Below are 15,703 nucleotides of genomic sequence, written 5' to 3' on the forward strand. Positions count from 1 at the left end.
TTTACACTAAATAAATACAAAATATCATTGATAATCAATATCTGTGCAGAAATACTTTACTAAAGTGACTAGAAAAGATTGTTTAATAGCGTGAAATTACTTATGGTAATAAAAAATAGAATTTTATCATTGTTACCTCATGCTGATCTATCAACGAAATTATAAGCGAGTCACGGAGAGTGCAGCGAACGCATTAAAAAATTTATAGCATTTTTCAGTTAAAAATAACATGACAACTGATAACAGCATGCGATAAGGATCATCTAATAGCAATAATTGCAAAATATTTCAATACATAACAGCACTTCTGTAAAAAGTTTTAGATCATATCCCATTATGCCCCGCCGTTCCGTTATGCCCCAGGTTCCCCTACATGCATTTTTCCGCCACGTGACACGAAGAAAATATCCTGTATGTGAAATGTGCACTGCCCTCCACAAGTTTGGAAACACCCTATATTTTGCAGATAAATAGTGGCACAGCAGCGATCTGTGCACGTGTTTGGTATAAATGTATCATAAGTCATTTAAATGATGATATATTTACGATAATTACGGGTGTAAATTTAAACGCGATAATCTCTTTAGGTTGCCAGTAAATAACAATGGATCAGTTTAGTCGACCTTAACTGGCACTTGTTTGATAAATTAAAAATTATAACGTGCGACGTTTCGACCACGGGTTTGAGACAAATTCTGGCAAGCACAATTCTCAATAAGTTACACGCTTATCGTAGATGCAAATAAAGTTACAAATAAAAAATAAAACTGATTGTCGCCCTTCTGCAAAATTTACAGCAGCGACATTCTAGCGATACCTTCTGGAAAGTTTAGGTTTCATGACTAAATATTAATCCTTCACGTTGGATAAAAATGAATCTCGGTGCCGCAACTAGAACGATAAGGAATAGAATTGTTCATGCACCGCGGTCAAACGTTATAACTCAGCGAGAAATGACTCGTCGATTGACGTCGAAAGGATGTCGAATCGATATCAACCCCGTCAAATTGGTGTTGAGTTGACGTCGAATTTGACGATGTCCATGTCGATTCGACATCGTTTCGACGAATCATTTCGAGGGGAAAACCGCTGACCAAAATCTTGTACCCACCCAGTGAGCATTACTTTATTTTGTTATCTTATTTTATCTTATTTATCTTGTTTTATCATATTTTATCTGTATAATACCCCAGCAAGGCCTAATGCCCGCACTAATGCCCCAAAAATGCCTAGTAATACCCAGTAATGCCGCAAATCTGTACACCACAATGCCCTCAGCGGTTTACCCCTCGAATCATTTTTCACCAGAAATAGATGGGCGCCACGGAAAGACTTTCGGTCTAACAATCGCTAATAGTTGAGATAGAAATTCTGTTTCTCAAATTTAAATCGATTAAATACAAAACGTAGGCCATTTCGCAGCATTAAGGCTATTCATTTATACACCTCGGGTATATTTTCGTATCTGGAGAATTGTTGCCGCGGTTGCGAGATAAGTTCTTTTTTCCAGTGAAAAATATAGCGCGCACACACTGCGCAAGGTCGCGGAGACTGCGCCAAGATGATGGTGGCACGCGAATCATCGCATCGACGTTGAGGACCGGTCGGTCCCCAGGTACGCCTAACCCGCCAGGAATATCCGCGTACACGCCCCCGCCGTGCCAGAATCGTATAGGGACTCTATACCGTCGAGTGCACTGGCCAAGGCACGGACTCATCCGAGAAATATGGCCGTACATTATTATTAGATTATGTTTTCGGCGCTGGAGTCGAACAAGCGCGCGCGAACGCGAGCGCGCGGCCATTCGTTTCGCTCTCGGGCCCGCGGATTTTCGGTTTACCGGCGCTTACCTCTCCCGCGGCCTCTCGGCCAGATGTTGCGACGCCGATGCCGCGGGCCAGAGATACCGGGAGATAAGCCTGCGACCAGCGTCTTTGTACGATATTTAGAAAAGATGCGAAATTCGAGGAAGACGCGGAGTCAGAATTCTTTGGCTCGCATTCATGCCACGCATTTAGCGCGAAGTGTGACCGTCTCATCCCGAGATTTATTCGTTTAACGTGAAGAATTTGTCGGCGAGAACCAGTCAGTCATACTCATGGTTCAGCGTAGGATATAAATAAGTCACTTCTCCCACAGAGAAGAGAGATATTACGAGAATATTAAACGAGTGAATGACACGACATGTATATATATATTTTTTCTCTTACCCGTTAACGCGAGTAAGCTTTTAAAGAAATGATTAGCGAACCTTGCGGCATACCTCGCAAAGTAATTTAAATGGCCGCGTTATTTTATGAATCCTGGTACCCTGTGAAAGTCAATCGGTGCGTTATCGCTGAAAGCAGTGATAAGTAAAGCACTGAATAATTCCGTGCTACACTCGCAACTGTGAATCGGCGAATATTCACTATTCTCAGTGATACTCTACTCTCTAAAAGTCAATCAGCGGATTATCACAGAAAACAGTGAATAGTCACTGATTTACAGTTACAAATATACCACTGCAATTTTCAGTGGTATACTTGTAACTGCGAATCAGCGACTATTCACTGTGTTTTCAGTGACAATTCACTGAATGACTTTTAGAGAGTGCAGTTTCAGAAATGCTGACATCGGTTTCCCTTCTCTCTTCACGTCGTCGCGCGCAATTAAAACAATTTTGCAGCATAACGACACACCGTGCAACGTGGGAGAAAAGATTTCCCGACGAGGTCGCTCATTCATTAATCAAGAGGAGCGATGCATTGCGCATGCATCAAATGTCTCGATAACAAATGCGCTGCACGAATCGCGCGGATACTTTACGGCCCTCCCTCGCGGCTTATCTCCGTCCTATCGCGAAAAACGGGCGAAATGTAGCCGGGGCATTGTAACCGGCAATTTATATCGAAGCGAGATAATCTCTGACTCACGTTTCGATGCGCCGGTGCGCGAGCCACCCTTTCCGAGGACCCTCTCAGCAGCTCCGCGAGCAGCTCCGGACTCGGCCCCGGAAGTCCCTCAAGTTTGGTCGGGCTGGAGGTCGCCCGATGGTGGCAGGGCGTGGGCGGCTCGGAGCCGCTGTTGTTGTTGCTGCTCGCGTTGTACGAGAGATTCGCGGAGATCTTTCTGCGAGGACGAAGACCTTCCTCGAGCGCGATGTCGGTGGTGCGCGGCTTCGCCATCTCGGCCTCCAGCATCTGCCCGTAGGGCCCGCGAAGGGGCCTCTTGCTATACCTACATGTTTCAAAGCAAGAGAATGTTAATATCAGATGCCTATCAGCGCGGTGTACACATTGAGGATCAAAAGAAACATTTCAGCTCTCGGTGAAATTTAAATTTTGCCCAACGTACTTGTGAAAAAATGTAGTCTACACCTTCGAAAGATAGGGAAGAGTTTCTGATTGTTACATTTGCGCGCGTGCTTTTTGAAAATCCTTCCAAGCGCTGGTTAGAATTGAAAATTATTGAAGCCTGATGGCAAAACATGAACTTGATAAAGTCTTGCGAGAAGAAACCGAACAGGCCATCGAGACACTAAAGTTTGAAAATGAGAAAGGAATACGTTTAAATCGTCGCATCTCCATGTCAGACGCACTTCCGTTCTATTTCGATGGGTCTGGGTGTAGGTTCTCCGGTTACCTTCGAGGCGTGTGGCCCTCGCAGTCGGACAGGTCGCTGGGCGTCGCAGGTGGCTCGTCTCTCTCCTCGCTGCTCTGAGCCGACAGCTTGTTCCTGTCCGCGTCCAAGGGCTCTGGCCATTGAGTTATGTACACGCCTTTCCTCCTCTTGCTGGTATCGCCCCGGTATCGTCTCGTCTTGCCGGACGGCGAGGACGCTTCCGAGGGCGTCTCGCTCGGCGCCTCGCTACCCTCGCTCGCTTGACTCAGTCGCGGTTCCTCCGGGGGTGGTGTGATGATCACCTCGTGCGGCTCTATCCTGGTCTCTAAAAACCATTTATTCACGACTCTGTTATTCCTGCTCACCTATATCACACGTCAAAGCGGAGCGCAAAAAATTACCTGCAGCAACAATTTTCTACTCTCTAAAAGTCAATCGGTGCATTGTCGCTGAAATCAGTGAACATTCACTACTGTTTTCAGCGATGATCCAGCGATTGACTTTTAGAGAGTAGGTAAGAAAAAATAACTGAGATATTCCAGCAAGAAATGACTCATCGAACGACGAATCATTTCTCACTGGGATCTAAATGAATAGCCAATGCTGTGAAATCGCATGTTTTGCATTTAATCGATTTAAAACAGAAGCAGAATTTCCAATCTCAACTGTTAGCAAAAGTTAGCAAGAAAGTCTTTCTGTGGCGCTCATCCATTATAACGTTTGATTGCGGTACGTAAACTTAGTTATATTCCTTACAAAGATTGTTGTCTAGCTATGGTACCGAAATTCATTTTTATCCAATGTGAATGATTAATATTTAGTCGTGAAATCTGAACTTTCCAGAAGATATCGCTTGAATGTTGCTGCTACAAATTTTGCAGGCTACAATTTTCTAACAGGCACCAAAAATGGCGATAAAAAAATTTTTTTTTAGTGCCACGTTTAATTATTTCTGGCAATCAATAATATGGTCAGAGAGAAATCCATATTGGAATTAATAAAATTTAAGCTTCAAACTTTCACGACGCTAAATATATTTTGTTCGGAAACTGTCGCGTGAGTTTGTTCCGAAAAACACATTTGTATACTTAAAAACTATATTTTAAGACTAGATATAAGAATAGAAGCAGACTCTTAAGCGTTCTCTCAAGCGTATCTTCACGGCTTGGCTATACTTTTGCTAGGAACCCGAAAACTTAGCAGCTTTAAATTCCATAATCCTTCTTAAGTTCCCACTCCCCTCTAACACGCTGTGAAGCTAAATCTTTCTTTTAGATTGTGAAAGTCAAATTGTTTAGTACAAAATGAATTCTAAGAAATTACTTTCTTTGTTATTTATTTCTGTGTCGATTCTTTTGTCATTTATTAGATAATTGTGGGTGAAATTTTATCTTTCCTCAAACTTTGGGTGTAACAAAACTGCACCCAACTCGAAGGTCGCTCCTTAGTTTTCGACCAAACTGGAAGTTCCAATGATTCGCGTGAAAATTTACCGTTGCAAAGTCGCCCTCGGAGAGCAGAGTTTGTTAACATGGGATCCGATCAAGCCAGGCATTCGTGTATCTCGCAATGTCAGAGACGATGGATAAAGAGTAGCGCGGGGTTCGGGGGACGCGGGAGAGAACGAGGACTATTTTGGGTGCATCGACAGGGTACAAAGGTGCACGCAAGTTCCATGTTATTTTGCGTGGCACTATTTTCAGAACGGTGGGTGCCAGAGTGGAAATAGACGTTTGAGCGTCATTGAGTTATAGCCATCTTCATTGATGACTTCACGCACGGCCGCTCTCACGGCTGGAACCCCCGCGCTCTATTCACAATAAATGATGAACCGACGCGCATTTCTCAACCGATGACGACAGTATCGCCGCCGCCGGTTTCCTCGCCTTGTTCGTCGTGTTCGTTTCCCGCCGTTGTTTCCCCGCGATGAGCAACGCCGCGCGAAATTCGGGCAAGCAGATCTTGCCCGCGCACCCGCGCACTCCCACGCGAGTGTATTTCCGTTTTATATCCTACTGATTGTGAGATATCTCTCACGCATACAATCGAGTCGCTATCGCGCGTGGAAACTTGCTCCTTTTCCCCGAGATTACGCGAAAGCGTGCCGAGAATTGCATATGTGATTCATTGTATTGAAATAATACCGGAGTTAATAATTTTGGATTGAAACTCTAAACCAAAGTGAAATAAAGTCAAATAAGGTGACGAAACAAAATTTTGATTACGTATTAAAGCGCGAATATTCTGCCACGGGCTTGGCGTAGAGATTTTTTCCTTTTATTATAAATAATAAAATTAAGTAGAACATAAACGAACGCTCCTAACGATTACGGGGATATTTTTCTTGAGATGTTAAGCCAACGAAAGACGGACGCTAATAAAATGAAATAAATATTAAAAGAAGGAATGAATATTTTGAACTCAGAATCTAACCTTTTTGAATGGTTTCCTCCACGATATTTCCCTCGACGACCGGGTACACAGACTCGTGGCCAACGAGCTCAGCGGTGGGCGCATCCGTTTGCACCAGATCGACCCTGGGCTCAATCTGGTTCGTCTCCGGAACTAGTGGTTCCGGGCTGGTGAGTGCGCTGGAAGTCGCCAGACTGTCTGAACCATCGCTCCTGGGCCGGATCTCCTCGTGGTTCCCTTGCTGCGAAACACCCAGACCCTCGGCAGAACCGACGGCGCTGTCGACGCTGGGCGTCGACGTCCTCGGGCTCTGTCGATTGGGGCTGTTTTGAGGTGTCGTGCTACCTGGTGTGACATCACCTCGTCGACGAGGCAGCGTGCTCGCCCGAACGTCTTTGGTCTCGGAGCGATTAGACGTTACGATCGGCTGGGTTTTCTGTCGATTCGCTGCAAGAGGAAAGTGCGAGTTCGCGCTCAAAGTAAAATCTGCATCTTACAGAAATTCGACGAGCGACCAATAATTTCACACCCTTGTATTTCTTCCTCGGTTTTATCTTGTGGCATTTTAATTATAATAATTCACGAATATTGCACGGGTCCGATTTATCAGCAGCAATGTATTAACTCTACAAGAGAGTGAACGTAATTATAACAAATATAAATAGAGAAAATCTCTGGAGAACAAAAAGTATAAAAGCAATTGTTTCTATTATGCCGATAGAATAATTACTTCTAGAATCATATTATTTTATATCAAATAAATGCTGTGTATTTTTAATAAAAGTATAAATTTGTTGTTACTAAATGTAATGCAATATTTCCACCTAATAACAATGCAGATAAATTATGATAAAAATTAATGTTTCTCGAAATAAAAAAGTCGAGAAGGTAAGTAATAGGAAAAAACGTAAGGCAGATTAAAATTTTAGTTACCAGCATGTTATTGTTACTAATCATTGCTGCTGTTAATTGTATTATAGCGAAGCTTTCAGTATGAATTCAAGTGGTCTCTGCGGATACCTTTCGAATGACGTATTCCAGAGATGCGTGTTACGCGCGTTTTCAATAATAACTCGAGTACACTTGCACCGAGCAGCAGTGAGGCCGCCTCTCGGTCGTGAGAGAAGGCAAGAGATGCAGAGAGCACTAGAGGAAATCCTAATTACCTCCTCGAGTGTCACGTAAGTTTGGCAGCGCTCTTAGGCCGAGGAGGTGGACCATTCCAATAATAACAAACAGACCGTGCAAGATGAGAGATCACGAAGACGCGAGAAGCAGCGCGCACTTCGTAGACGGAGTTCCGGGGAACGTGCTGACCGATTAAGATGCACGCGATACAAAGTTTTATTCCGTACAGTAAAATCGGATAAGTAGATCGATATAATTTCGTTACGTTTCCCCCTCAACGTGGCAAATACGAAAAAAAAATGCATGTCGCGTGTCACACGGAAAGGAAAATGTAGCTGTCGCAGCTAAAAACTGCACGTGGCAGCTGAATTTTAGTTGAAAATACAGACAGCTACTATTTAGTTGTGACAGCTAAATATTTTGCTACTGCGCTTATTATATTAAGTGCGACAGCGCATTGCTTGCTGTCGTTTAGAAATTTATAGTTATGACAGCAAAATGTGTTTAGCAAACCATGTTTAGCTGCGGTAGCGAAAATTTGTTTTTAGTGCAGTTATGGTGTTTTTACATTATTGTATGTAAGTGTAGGCGTCATCGTTTTTATATGCCATAGAAGAGATAAAATTACGTAAAATATGAATTGATATTTTAGCTTCATGCAGAATCAAACCGTGAGAAATTAAACATATTCCATATTTTTCTTGATTTTTGTCGAAGAATCATTAAATCGTATTGTATGAATTTGACCGTATTTTACTGGACAGTCGATTTTGATTGCAACACTCGACATAATGAATTGTAAATTTCACACTGAAGTAATGTTAGTGACAACAAGTGTAGACATCCAAGCATGCTATCGTGCAATTATACGATAAAATTTATTCAAGCTCTATACAACATAAACAGAGCAGCCAGATAAATAGACTTGGCTTCTGCTACGTCCGCTCGCGGAAGGAGGATTTGGGCAAGCGCAGAAAAGTTCTGGCGACGATATTTCAGAAGCACCTGGTTATCTGTCCTCGTAGCCCGTCTTTCGTGCGTAAAAGGTGTCTCGAAAGATTTGTTGCCGCGGAAGCGTGAAGTGTTTCCGGCTTGCCAATGAGCCGCGACGCGTTTTCGCGCTTTCGGTGTCGTCATAAAGTTCTGTTAGCTCTTTTACTTCGTTACGTCAACTATAAATTATTGTTTTAACCTTTCAATAATATGTATTTCATGACAAAATTAATTTAATATTTTTCTTAGTAATAAAGTTATTTTCTGTTGTACTATACGTGTCTTTATGACGTGTTAAAGTCAAATTATTGTATTAGTAAAGAAAAGTCCCCTATTATGAGACAGGATCCTAATATGAGATAGCTGGGTTTCTGTTAAATTAACATCAGTTGATTTCACCATGAATTTATTACCCTTGGAGCGAAATCTGTTTAGCAGAAAATTCATTGTTAGATTGTGTAATCGTAGCGAAAAAAAAATTGTAATTAAATTTGGGTGTTGAAAACCTGCTATCTCATAATAGAGGACTTTCCTCTAAAGTGTAAGTTCTATCTTTTCTTCATCATTTCAGCACGATTTAATCCTGTATTATTAAAAGCGCGTAAAATACTTAGATATACGAATGTGTGAAACGATTGAATCTCGCGATGATTTAAGAAGTTAATACGGGTCAAGGATGCCAGATGCCTTATTACTATCATTAGAAATTCGAACCTTGTTGACAGACGCACTTAGCGCTTTTCTTATTTCTAGTCTTTCATTATGCAATCAAAACTACCGCGGTATGTAGTTCAGGGTTGAAACCTAATACAAGGCTGCCGCTGTGGTGTTACTTCAGTTCCGTGTTTCCAAAAGTGTCTTGTGAAGACACGTGCGGCTCGTGGATTAAGAGAAAGGCTCCACGGATGAAAATAGCATTGGCCGCATTGTAATCGCTGTCGGATTTAAAAGCAACATCGTTTTTTCTCAGAGATTCGACCGGGTTATGTTGCCAAAGAGCCTCTGCTCGCCCGCCCGTGATTACGCCCTCGATTTTCCTCCGGCACGATGACGATAAAGTAAATCTTACGGTGGACGCAATCTGCATCAGTCTTGCTGTAATTGGTTTAATTAAACCTAGCTCGCGAGACGCCCCTAATGAGCTCAGCCTGCGAGTCTCTATACGGCACACGGGAGCTTACCTTGATTAAAGTCCACCTGGCCGAAGGAGGCACTCCTGTAGGGCGCGCCGGACCTGTGAAAGGCGAGCAGCCCACGCGGCTCCAGCCTGGTGATAGCATCCCGGGCCTCCCCGTCGTTGCCGCCAACGGAAGCGTTCGGGTTATCGCACAAATCGTCCACACTCGTAGCACTGTCCACCACGGAATCACTGTACTGTCTCAAGTGTTTCGCCGCCTCCGCATTGGCATTCGGTTTGCTCCTGAGGTCACTGACGTCATCACTGTTTCTCTCGGGTCTGCTTGATCTCGAGGTCTTCCTCGAGTCGTGGCAGGACTTCCGGTATATATTGTTTCCCGACCGATCACTGAGGCACTCTTCACTGACACTTTCACTGCGGACCATCGTCTTCGGATTTTCTTGCTGCTGCTGCTGCTGCTGTTGATGCTGTGTCTGCTGATTGTTACCACCATGTTGACTGCCCTCGCTGTATGTATAGCTGCGATGGGACGAGCGACCCTCACAACGGCCACAACTTGGATTCAAACCCGTCTGTAAAAATATTAAAAAAGAAATGCCAAAATTTGATTACTCTGGTCTTACATTTATCTGGTACAAGTGCGCGATTTGATTCAAATGGCATATATACATCGACTTTATTTGTGGACTGATTTTAATTAGATGCTTAATGTCATGCGAATAAATCGGAAAATAATTTATGCACCGTACGCAATTATTTAAGTATTATCGGGGGTCAAATGTTATTGAAATTTGCGTAACTTGACGTCATGTTTATTATCCCTGTTACACACAAAGTAATAATGTTACTATTGACGTTGTAGCAAGAAATTTATTGAATGCAGCGGAATAACAGAAATTTAATGTATGAAAATTATGTCGAGCAAAACGACAGCCGTTTATGCGTGTGTCCCTTTGTGTAGATTATGAGCGAGTGATCACATCTGTATGCGCGTTGGCATGCACCGAGTTCAGCGAAATCGTGACAAAGGAGTCTCGCGAATCGTAAAGTTCAGCAAAACTCTTCTCGGAAAGATGCGGCAAAATCGGCATTGAGATTTCATTAATAAAAACTCGATGTATCACCCACATCTCACGAAATACATTCCGTTATACAGTTCCATTCTATAGGTCTTTCTTATTTTTTCTCAAAAGGTAATAAAATAAATACTTAAAATATTTGACAGCAATGCATACGTTTCTTCCTAATCCTCTCGAATGCTGCGAATTGAAGAAAGATAAACATTCCGTTTTAATATAATGCAATTACGTCTAGCTATGCAAAGACATTTTCTAAATACAATAGAAGAGTACGTTCCTCTCGTTTGCAGCATTAAAAAATTACATTACATTTATAAAATAACTTTTTGCCCATCAGAGAAGATGATTTTTTTTTTAAATCTTGTTGCACATATCAATTAATTGTTAAATAATTTCTACCTACGTCTGATCTCGTAATAATGTTCAAACGTTAGTAATAAGTAGACACTCTTTTTCTTGGCAACGGCGAACGTTCGAAAGTTATAAAAAAAGTTGAGTTGTGTCAAATATCACTCGTTCGTGCGTAGCAGAAGACGTCGGGCTATCGTCACCATGACGTTGGGATTCCTCACCTGTGGATAATTTTGAGACGGCTGGTATCCGCTCGGAGGAGGGGAGGAAGCCTGCACTCGCGACGGTCTTCTGGGTGGTGGGACCGGTGCTGGTCCCTTGAGCTTCTCGGTGAGCTCGCGAAGGCGCTCGGCCTTCTCGCTGCGGGGGCCGGAAGAGGACTTCTTGCCACTTCCTCCTCCGCCCCCGCTCCACCGAAACCTGTGCAATCGGTCCACCGCTATCACTGCTGGTTCCTGCGGGTCACGGGGAGAACAAATAAATCTCACGGCTCGCAGTACATCCATAAAGAACGTCAAGTCGGTAAAAACAAATTGTTTCATTTATTTTTTCGTTCTCCCGCCAATCTTTCCAATGACTCTCTAACCAGTATCGAGGAGAGACTTGCTAGAATCAAATTATCAACTTTCCGCCGATTAATCAAAATATCCGTTGATGAACATTATGTGTTGACGGATCTGCAGCTTAAAGATCAGGCTTTCGTTTTAATTATCGTTTACAGTTCCTTCCTAATTTCCAAAATCTTCGTCTATTTATTACAGAGGAAAATCCTCTATTATGAGATAGCAGGCTCTCAACACCCGAATTCAATCACAATTCTTTTTTCACAACGATTACACAATCTAACAATGAATTTTCCACTAAACAGATTTCGCCCCGAGGGGATGCTGGAGTGATTCTGCACTGTTGGCACTTTCGCTCCTAAAACTGTCAATTCGCGAAAACATTTCTGTAATATACAAATTATGTGGCTTTCGTATACAGACCGACAGTGTCCCACTATTCAGATTAAGTGAAAGAACAGCATGGTATCATTGAAATTAAGTTTAGGAGCTTAACAAGAAAACTGTTCACTCGAATAAGTTATAGGTTGGGTAACCTATAACTTATTCGAGTAAGCAGTCTTTCTTATTCGAGTGAATATACTTTTTATTAGGTTTCTAAACTTAATTTTAATAATACCATGTTGTTCTCTGATTTAATTTAAATAGTAGAACACTATCAGCTCGTACACAAAAGTCACATAATTTGTATATTACACAAATGTTTTCGCGAATCGACAGTTTTAGGAGCAAAAGGTGCCAAAAGTGCAGAATCACTCCAGCATCCCCTTTCCTTTGTACATAATAAAAGTTTCGCTTTGCTAACATTTGTCATGGGCATAAGCGTATATTATGCTTGTGTAATGACTGATGCATGATAATAGCGATGCAACAGTAGGTATGTCACGCGGACGAATGCAGGCCAAAGTGACAGGCCTAGGACATCGGAAACTCATATGCGCGCGTACATAAGCGCCTAGTCGAAAAAGAAGGAGCGATATTCTATTTTCGTCGTCGCCTTTATCTCTTCCCTCTCGGAGCGGCGACAGGCCGCGACGCTACGTGTGAGGTGATCCAAAAATCGTGGCGGCCGCGCGAGTGCAAGATTTTTAAAAGCGATTGAAGAAACCGCGTTGCTCTCGAATGTGCAGAAAGGTCAAGCGTGAATTTTGGCACGCCTCTTCGCAAGCTGATGAATTTCCTTGGCGCGATGAAACCGCGAGCGTTTCAAGGCGAAACAGTGGATGCGTTGACAGTTTCGTAAAATTGAAAACAAAAATTCGTCCGTGGTGAAAGAGCAGATTAAGCGTAAAGCTACCACGCGAGTACATTAAATTTAATTACAAATTTGTTTGAGATGGTATTAAGTACTTTTTATCATTTTTACTTCAATCAAGTACTTGAAAATCGTTCTAGATATAAAATTTTGAGAGGAATATCAACTTTAAATTATTTAAGAAAAGATACTATCAATGAAAATGTAATTTTGTTCAAGAATTAGACGAACAAAAGTTAAGCCCGGTTTCACCAAACGTCGCTTAACTTTAATCGTAGTTTAATTCATGTTTGTCCCTTTCTAAAGGAACAGCTGGAAAGAGACAAAGAACGAATTAAGCTTAAAGTTAAACAACGTTGGTGAAACCGGGCCCCGAGTCATTTTTTTGATCACAGGAAATCGAGGAAAAGATTTCCGTTAAGAAGTAAACTATTCTGAATAAAGAATAGTAGATCTGCCTCGAAAATTGAAGTAATTTCCAACCCGTTGTCGACAAAGTTTACCTTGTAATCGAAGAGATAAAATTCCTAGCGGTGACCTTGAGACCTACCTCGGGGCTGCTGACACAGAGTCTTCCGGACCTAAGCCAATCCACTTTGTATCCCCTGGGACCACCTTTTGCACCTCACCGCGTCTACGCGCGAAACTCGAACGTCGCGCGGGCTACGAACGAGAGCGATCGAAGCAACCCATCGCGAAACAACGATCCACGCGCGGATAACGAAACGACAAAGAACCGAATGACCAGCTCGACTAACAAGCGAGGAACAAACGATCGATCTCGGCACGCGATCGACTCGAGCAAGTACCTGCAACTTGAGCGTCTGATGCTTCGTCCACTGCGCGAGCTGCCGCGGCACGGAGACGGTCTGCGTCGTCGTCGGGACGCCGGACGAGTAGCCGAGCGACGTCGAGGGTGAGCACGGCGTCGTCGGTGGCGAGTACGACGATGTTACCGCCGCCACTGCTGTTTGTGGGTAGTGCTGTTGGTAGTGGTAGTGGTGTGGCTGCTGATGCTGCTGGCTGGTGCTGCCGATGTTCCCCACCGATGTTTGCACCGCGCCGCGACTATTATTAGCGAGCGTCGGCGTCGGCGTCGTCTCCGCGACGCTCGTGGCAGAAGCAGGAAGAGGCGGCGAGCAGCCGCCGGCGATGCTCCCGGAGGGATAACCGCCAGCGACGATCGAAGGGCATGACGACGACGACGCCGACGACGACGACGCGGACGATGCCGCTGTCGCCGGCGAGAACATGGTCGAAGAGGAGGAGATCGCCGGCGGGATCCGCGGGAGCGGAAGGCGCGATCGTGGACCGATGCAGCAGCAATCGGCGATGCTGGCCGTTAGATCGATCGGCGACTTCTCCGCCACCGATCTCTCGGTCAGCCGCTCCCGCGAGTCGCTCTCGTGCGAATTCCGCTTCCGCCGGCGCTCCTGCGATTCCTCTCTGGAGTTGACCGGCGGCAGGTTCTCCTGGAACAGACGGACACAATATTTCTTCGACTATTTGTAAAGCAAACCTTGTTGTCTCTTTATCCCTTTGGTCGTCCTAAAGTTTACCTCATTTCTCCCCTTTTAGAAACAACTTAATATTTTTTTCATATTTAAAGAACCGCAAAGAATTAATTACCGCCAGTACACGATTAACTAATGCAGAGAAATTGCTAAAAGACGCTAACTGGCAAATTCTAATTAAAGAAATTTACTGCGAAAAATATTACCTCAGGGTTTGAACCTGGACTTTCTTACACTCTAGGCGGGCGTCTCGTGTAACCCTGTCAACTCTGGCCGAGGTAATATTTTTCGCAATAAATTTCTTTAATTAGAATTTGCCAGTCAGTGTCGTTCAGCAATTTTTCTACATTATTTAAAAAATCGTATATATGTGCTTCTACATTTTCTTTGGAAATATGTACTTTAAATGAAATTAAAGTTTTTAAAAGTAATCTTTCAAATCTAAGAGTTTACTTTGAGAAGTTACAAGTTTACGTAAGAAATTTTAGAGTAATTTTGGACACTTAAAGTCATTTTTAGATAGCCAAGCCTGTCAAAGTCCCCGCTAGAGAGTCGCGCGGCAAAGCACTTTCTCGTAAGAAGAAAACCACACGCAGTTTTATTATATTATTTTATTATAAATTATATCACATACTTTTCACAATTCTTAGTTTTCTTTTAAATTCTTAGGGTGAGTTTCACAAACGTTGGTCAACTGCTAACCTCAGGTTAATTGATTCTCTGTCTCCTCTCAGATAATAAGATGAAAAAAGATAGGGAGTCGATTGAACTCTGGTTAACAGTTAACCGACGTTTGTGAAACTGGCCCTTCAAGTAAGTTTTAAGTTTACCTTCAATAAAAGTTTTAATTGTCCAAATTTACTTTTCACATTTCTCATGTTTCTAAAGTAAAATTTTAAGATTTTCCAAGGTATATTTTCCCAAGGATTAAAAGAAGACAAAAGGTAGGCAATATGAGCCGATGCTGGGTGTTAGATGCGGAATAGAAAAGTTCAATGTATAAAAACCTTCTTTATAGTCCAATGTTTCGATTCACTAACGCGAACCTTTTCAATGACAAAAAGTAATTAAATATATCGCAGCATTAGTTTTTATGGAATATAACTCAAGAGTAGAAACTTAAATTATAAAATTATTCGGTAAAAAACGGTTTTTATACATTAAACTTTTCTATTCCGCATCTAACGTCCAGTGTCGGCTGATATTGCTTACCTTTTTCTTCTTTTATTTGTTTTATCACTAGAGCCTTTTGATCTTACTATAAAATGCTAAACATCGTACACGGAGAAAATTTTTTCTCAAAATTTACCCTGAAAATTATGTAATCGTGGAACAACATGGCATTTTGAAGAACTTGGATTTTCAGGGTAAATCATTAGTAAAATGTATGATATATAAAATTTCGAAAAACTCTCATAAAGTTCTTCAAAATGCCATGTTGTCCCACGATTACGTGATTTTTAGGGCCTCTCCGTGTATGCTTGATTGAAAAGCGCTCTTATTCAGACGTAAATTGAAATTTACAACCGAAAGTATTAAAATAGAAGATTCAAATCGAATCGCTGAGGAAATAGCGTCGCTAAATTCTCTCGAAAATAGAATTACGCTGCTAGCTCTTCTTCAGGGAGCCTCGTATATCTTTGTTACTTATTCGCTATTTCTTTGT

At 42.5% G+C, this 15,703-nt stretch overlaps 1 protein-coding gene across 5 annotated transcripts in view; it reads right to left on the reverse strand.

Annotated features, from left to right (window-relative positions):
* LOC105563639 (rho guanine nucleotide exchange factor 17) overlaps positions 1 to 15,703 on the reverse strand; it is an 81,653-nt gene that overhangs the window by 40,057 nt on the left and 25,893 nt on the right. For all 5 annotated transcript variants that reach the window (XR_001009053.1, XM_012015391.1, XM_012015390.1 and 2 more), the window contains exons 3-8: positions 13,333 to 13,995; positions 10,927 to 11,160; positions 9,319 to 9,847; positions 6,038 to 6,463; positions 3,626 to 3,929; positions 2,917 to 3,220 (exon numbers count right to left, since the gene is read on the reverse strand). Coding sequence is in view for 4 of the 5 variants with exons in the window: in XM_012015391.1 (XP_011870781.1) it covers positions 2,917 to 3,220; positions 3,626 to 3,929; positions 6,038 to 6,463; positions 9,319 to 9,847; positions 10,927 to 11,160; positions 13,333 to 13,995 (2,460 nt within the window). In the remaining variant the exon portion in view is untranslated. The remainder of the gene's footprint in view (positions 1 to 2,916; positions 3,221 to 3,625; positions 3,930 to 6,037; positions 6,464 to 9,318; positions 9,848 to 10,926; positions 11,161 to 13,332; positions 13,996 to 15,703) is intronic.

The sequence above is a fragment of the Vollenhovia emeryi genome, unplaced genomic scaffold, assembly GCF_000949405.1.
Source record: "Vollenhovia emeryi isolate VEMERY1.0 unplaced genomic scaffold, V.emery_V1.0 DF939173.1, whole genome shotgun sequence".
Classification (NCBI taxonomy): Eukaryota; Metazoa; Arthropoda; class Insecta; order Hymenoptera; family Formicidae; genus Vollenhovia; species Vollenhovia emeryi.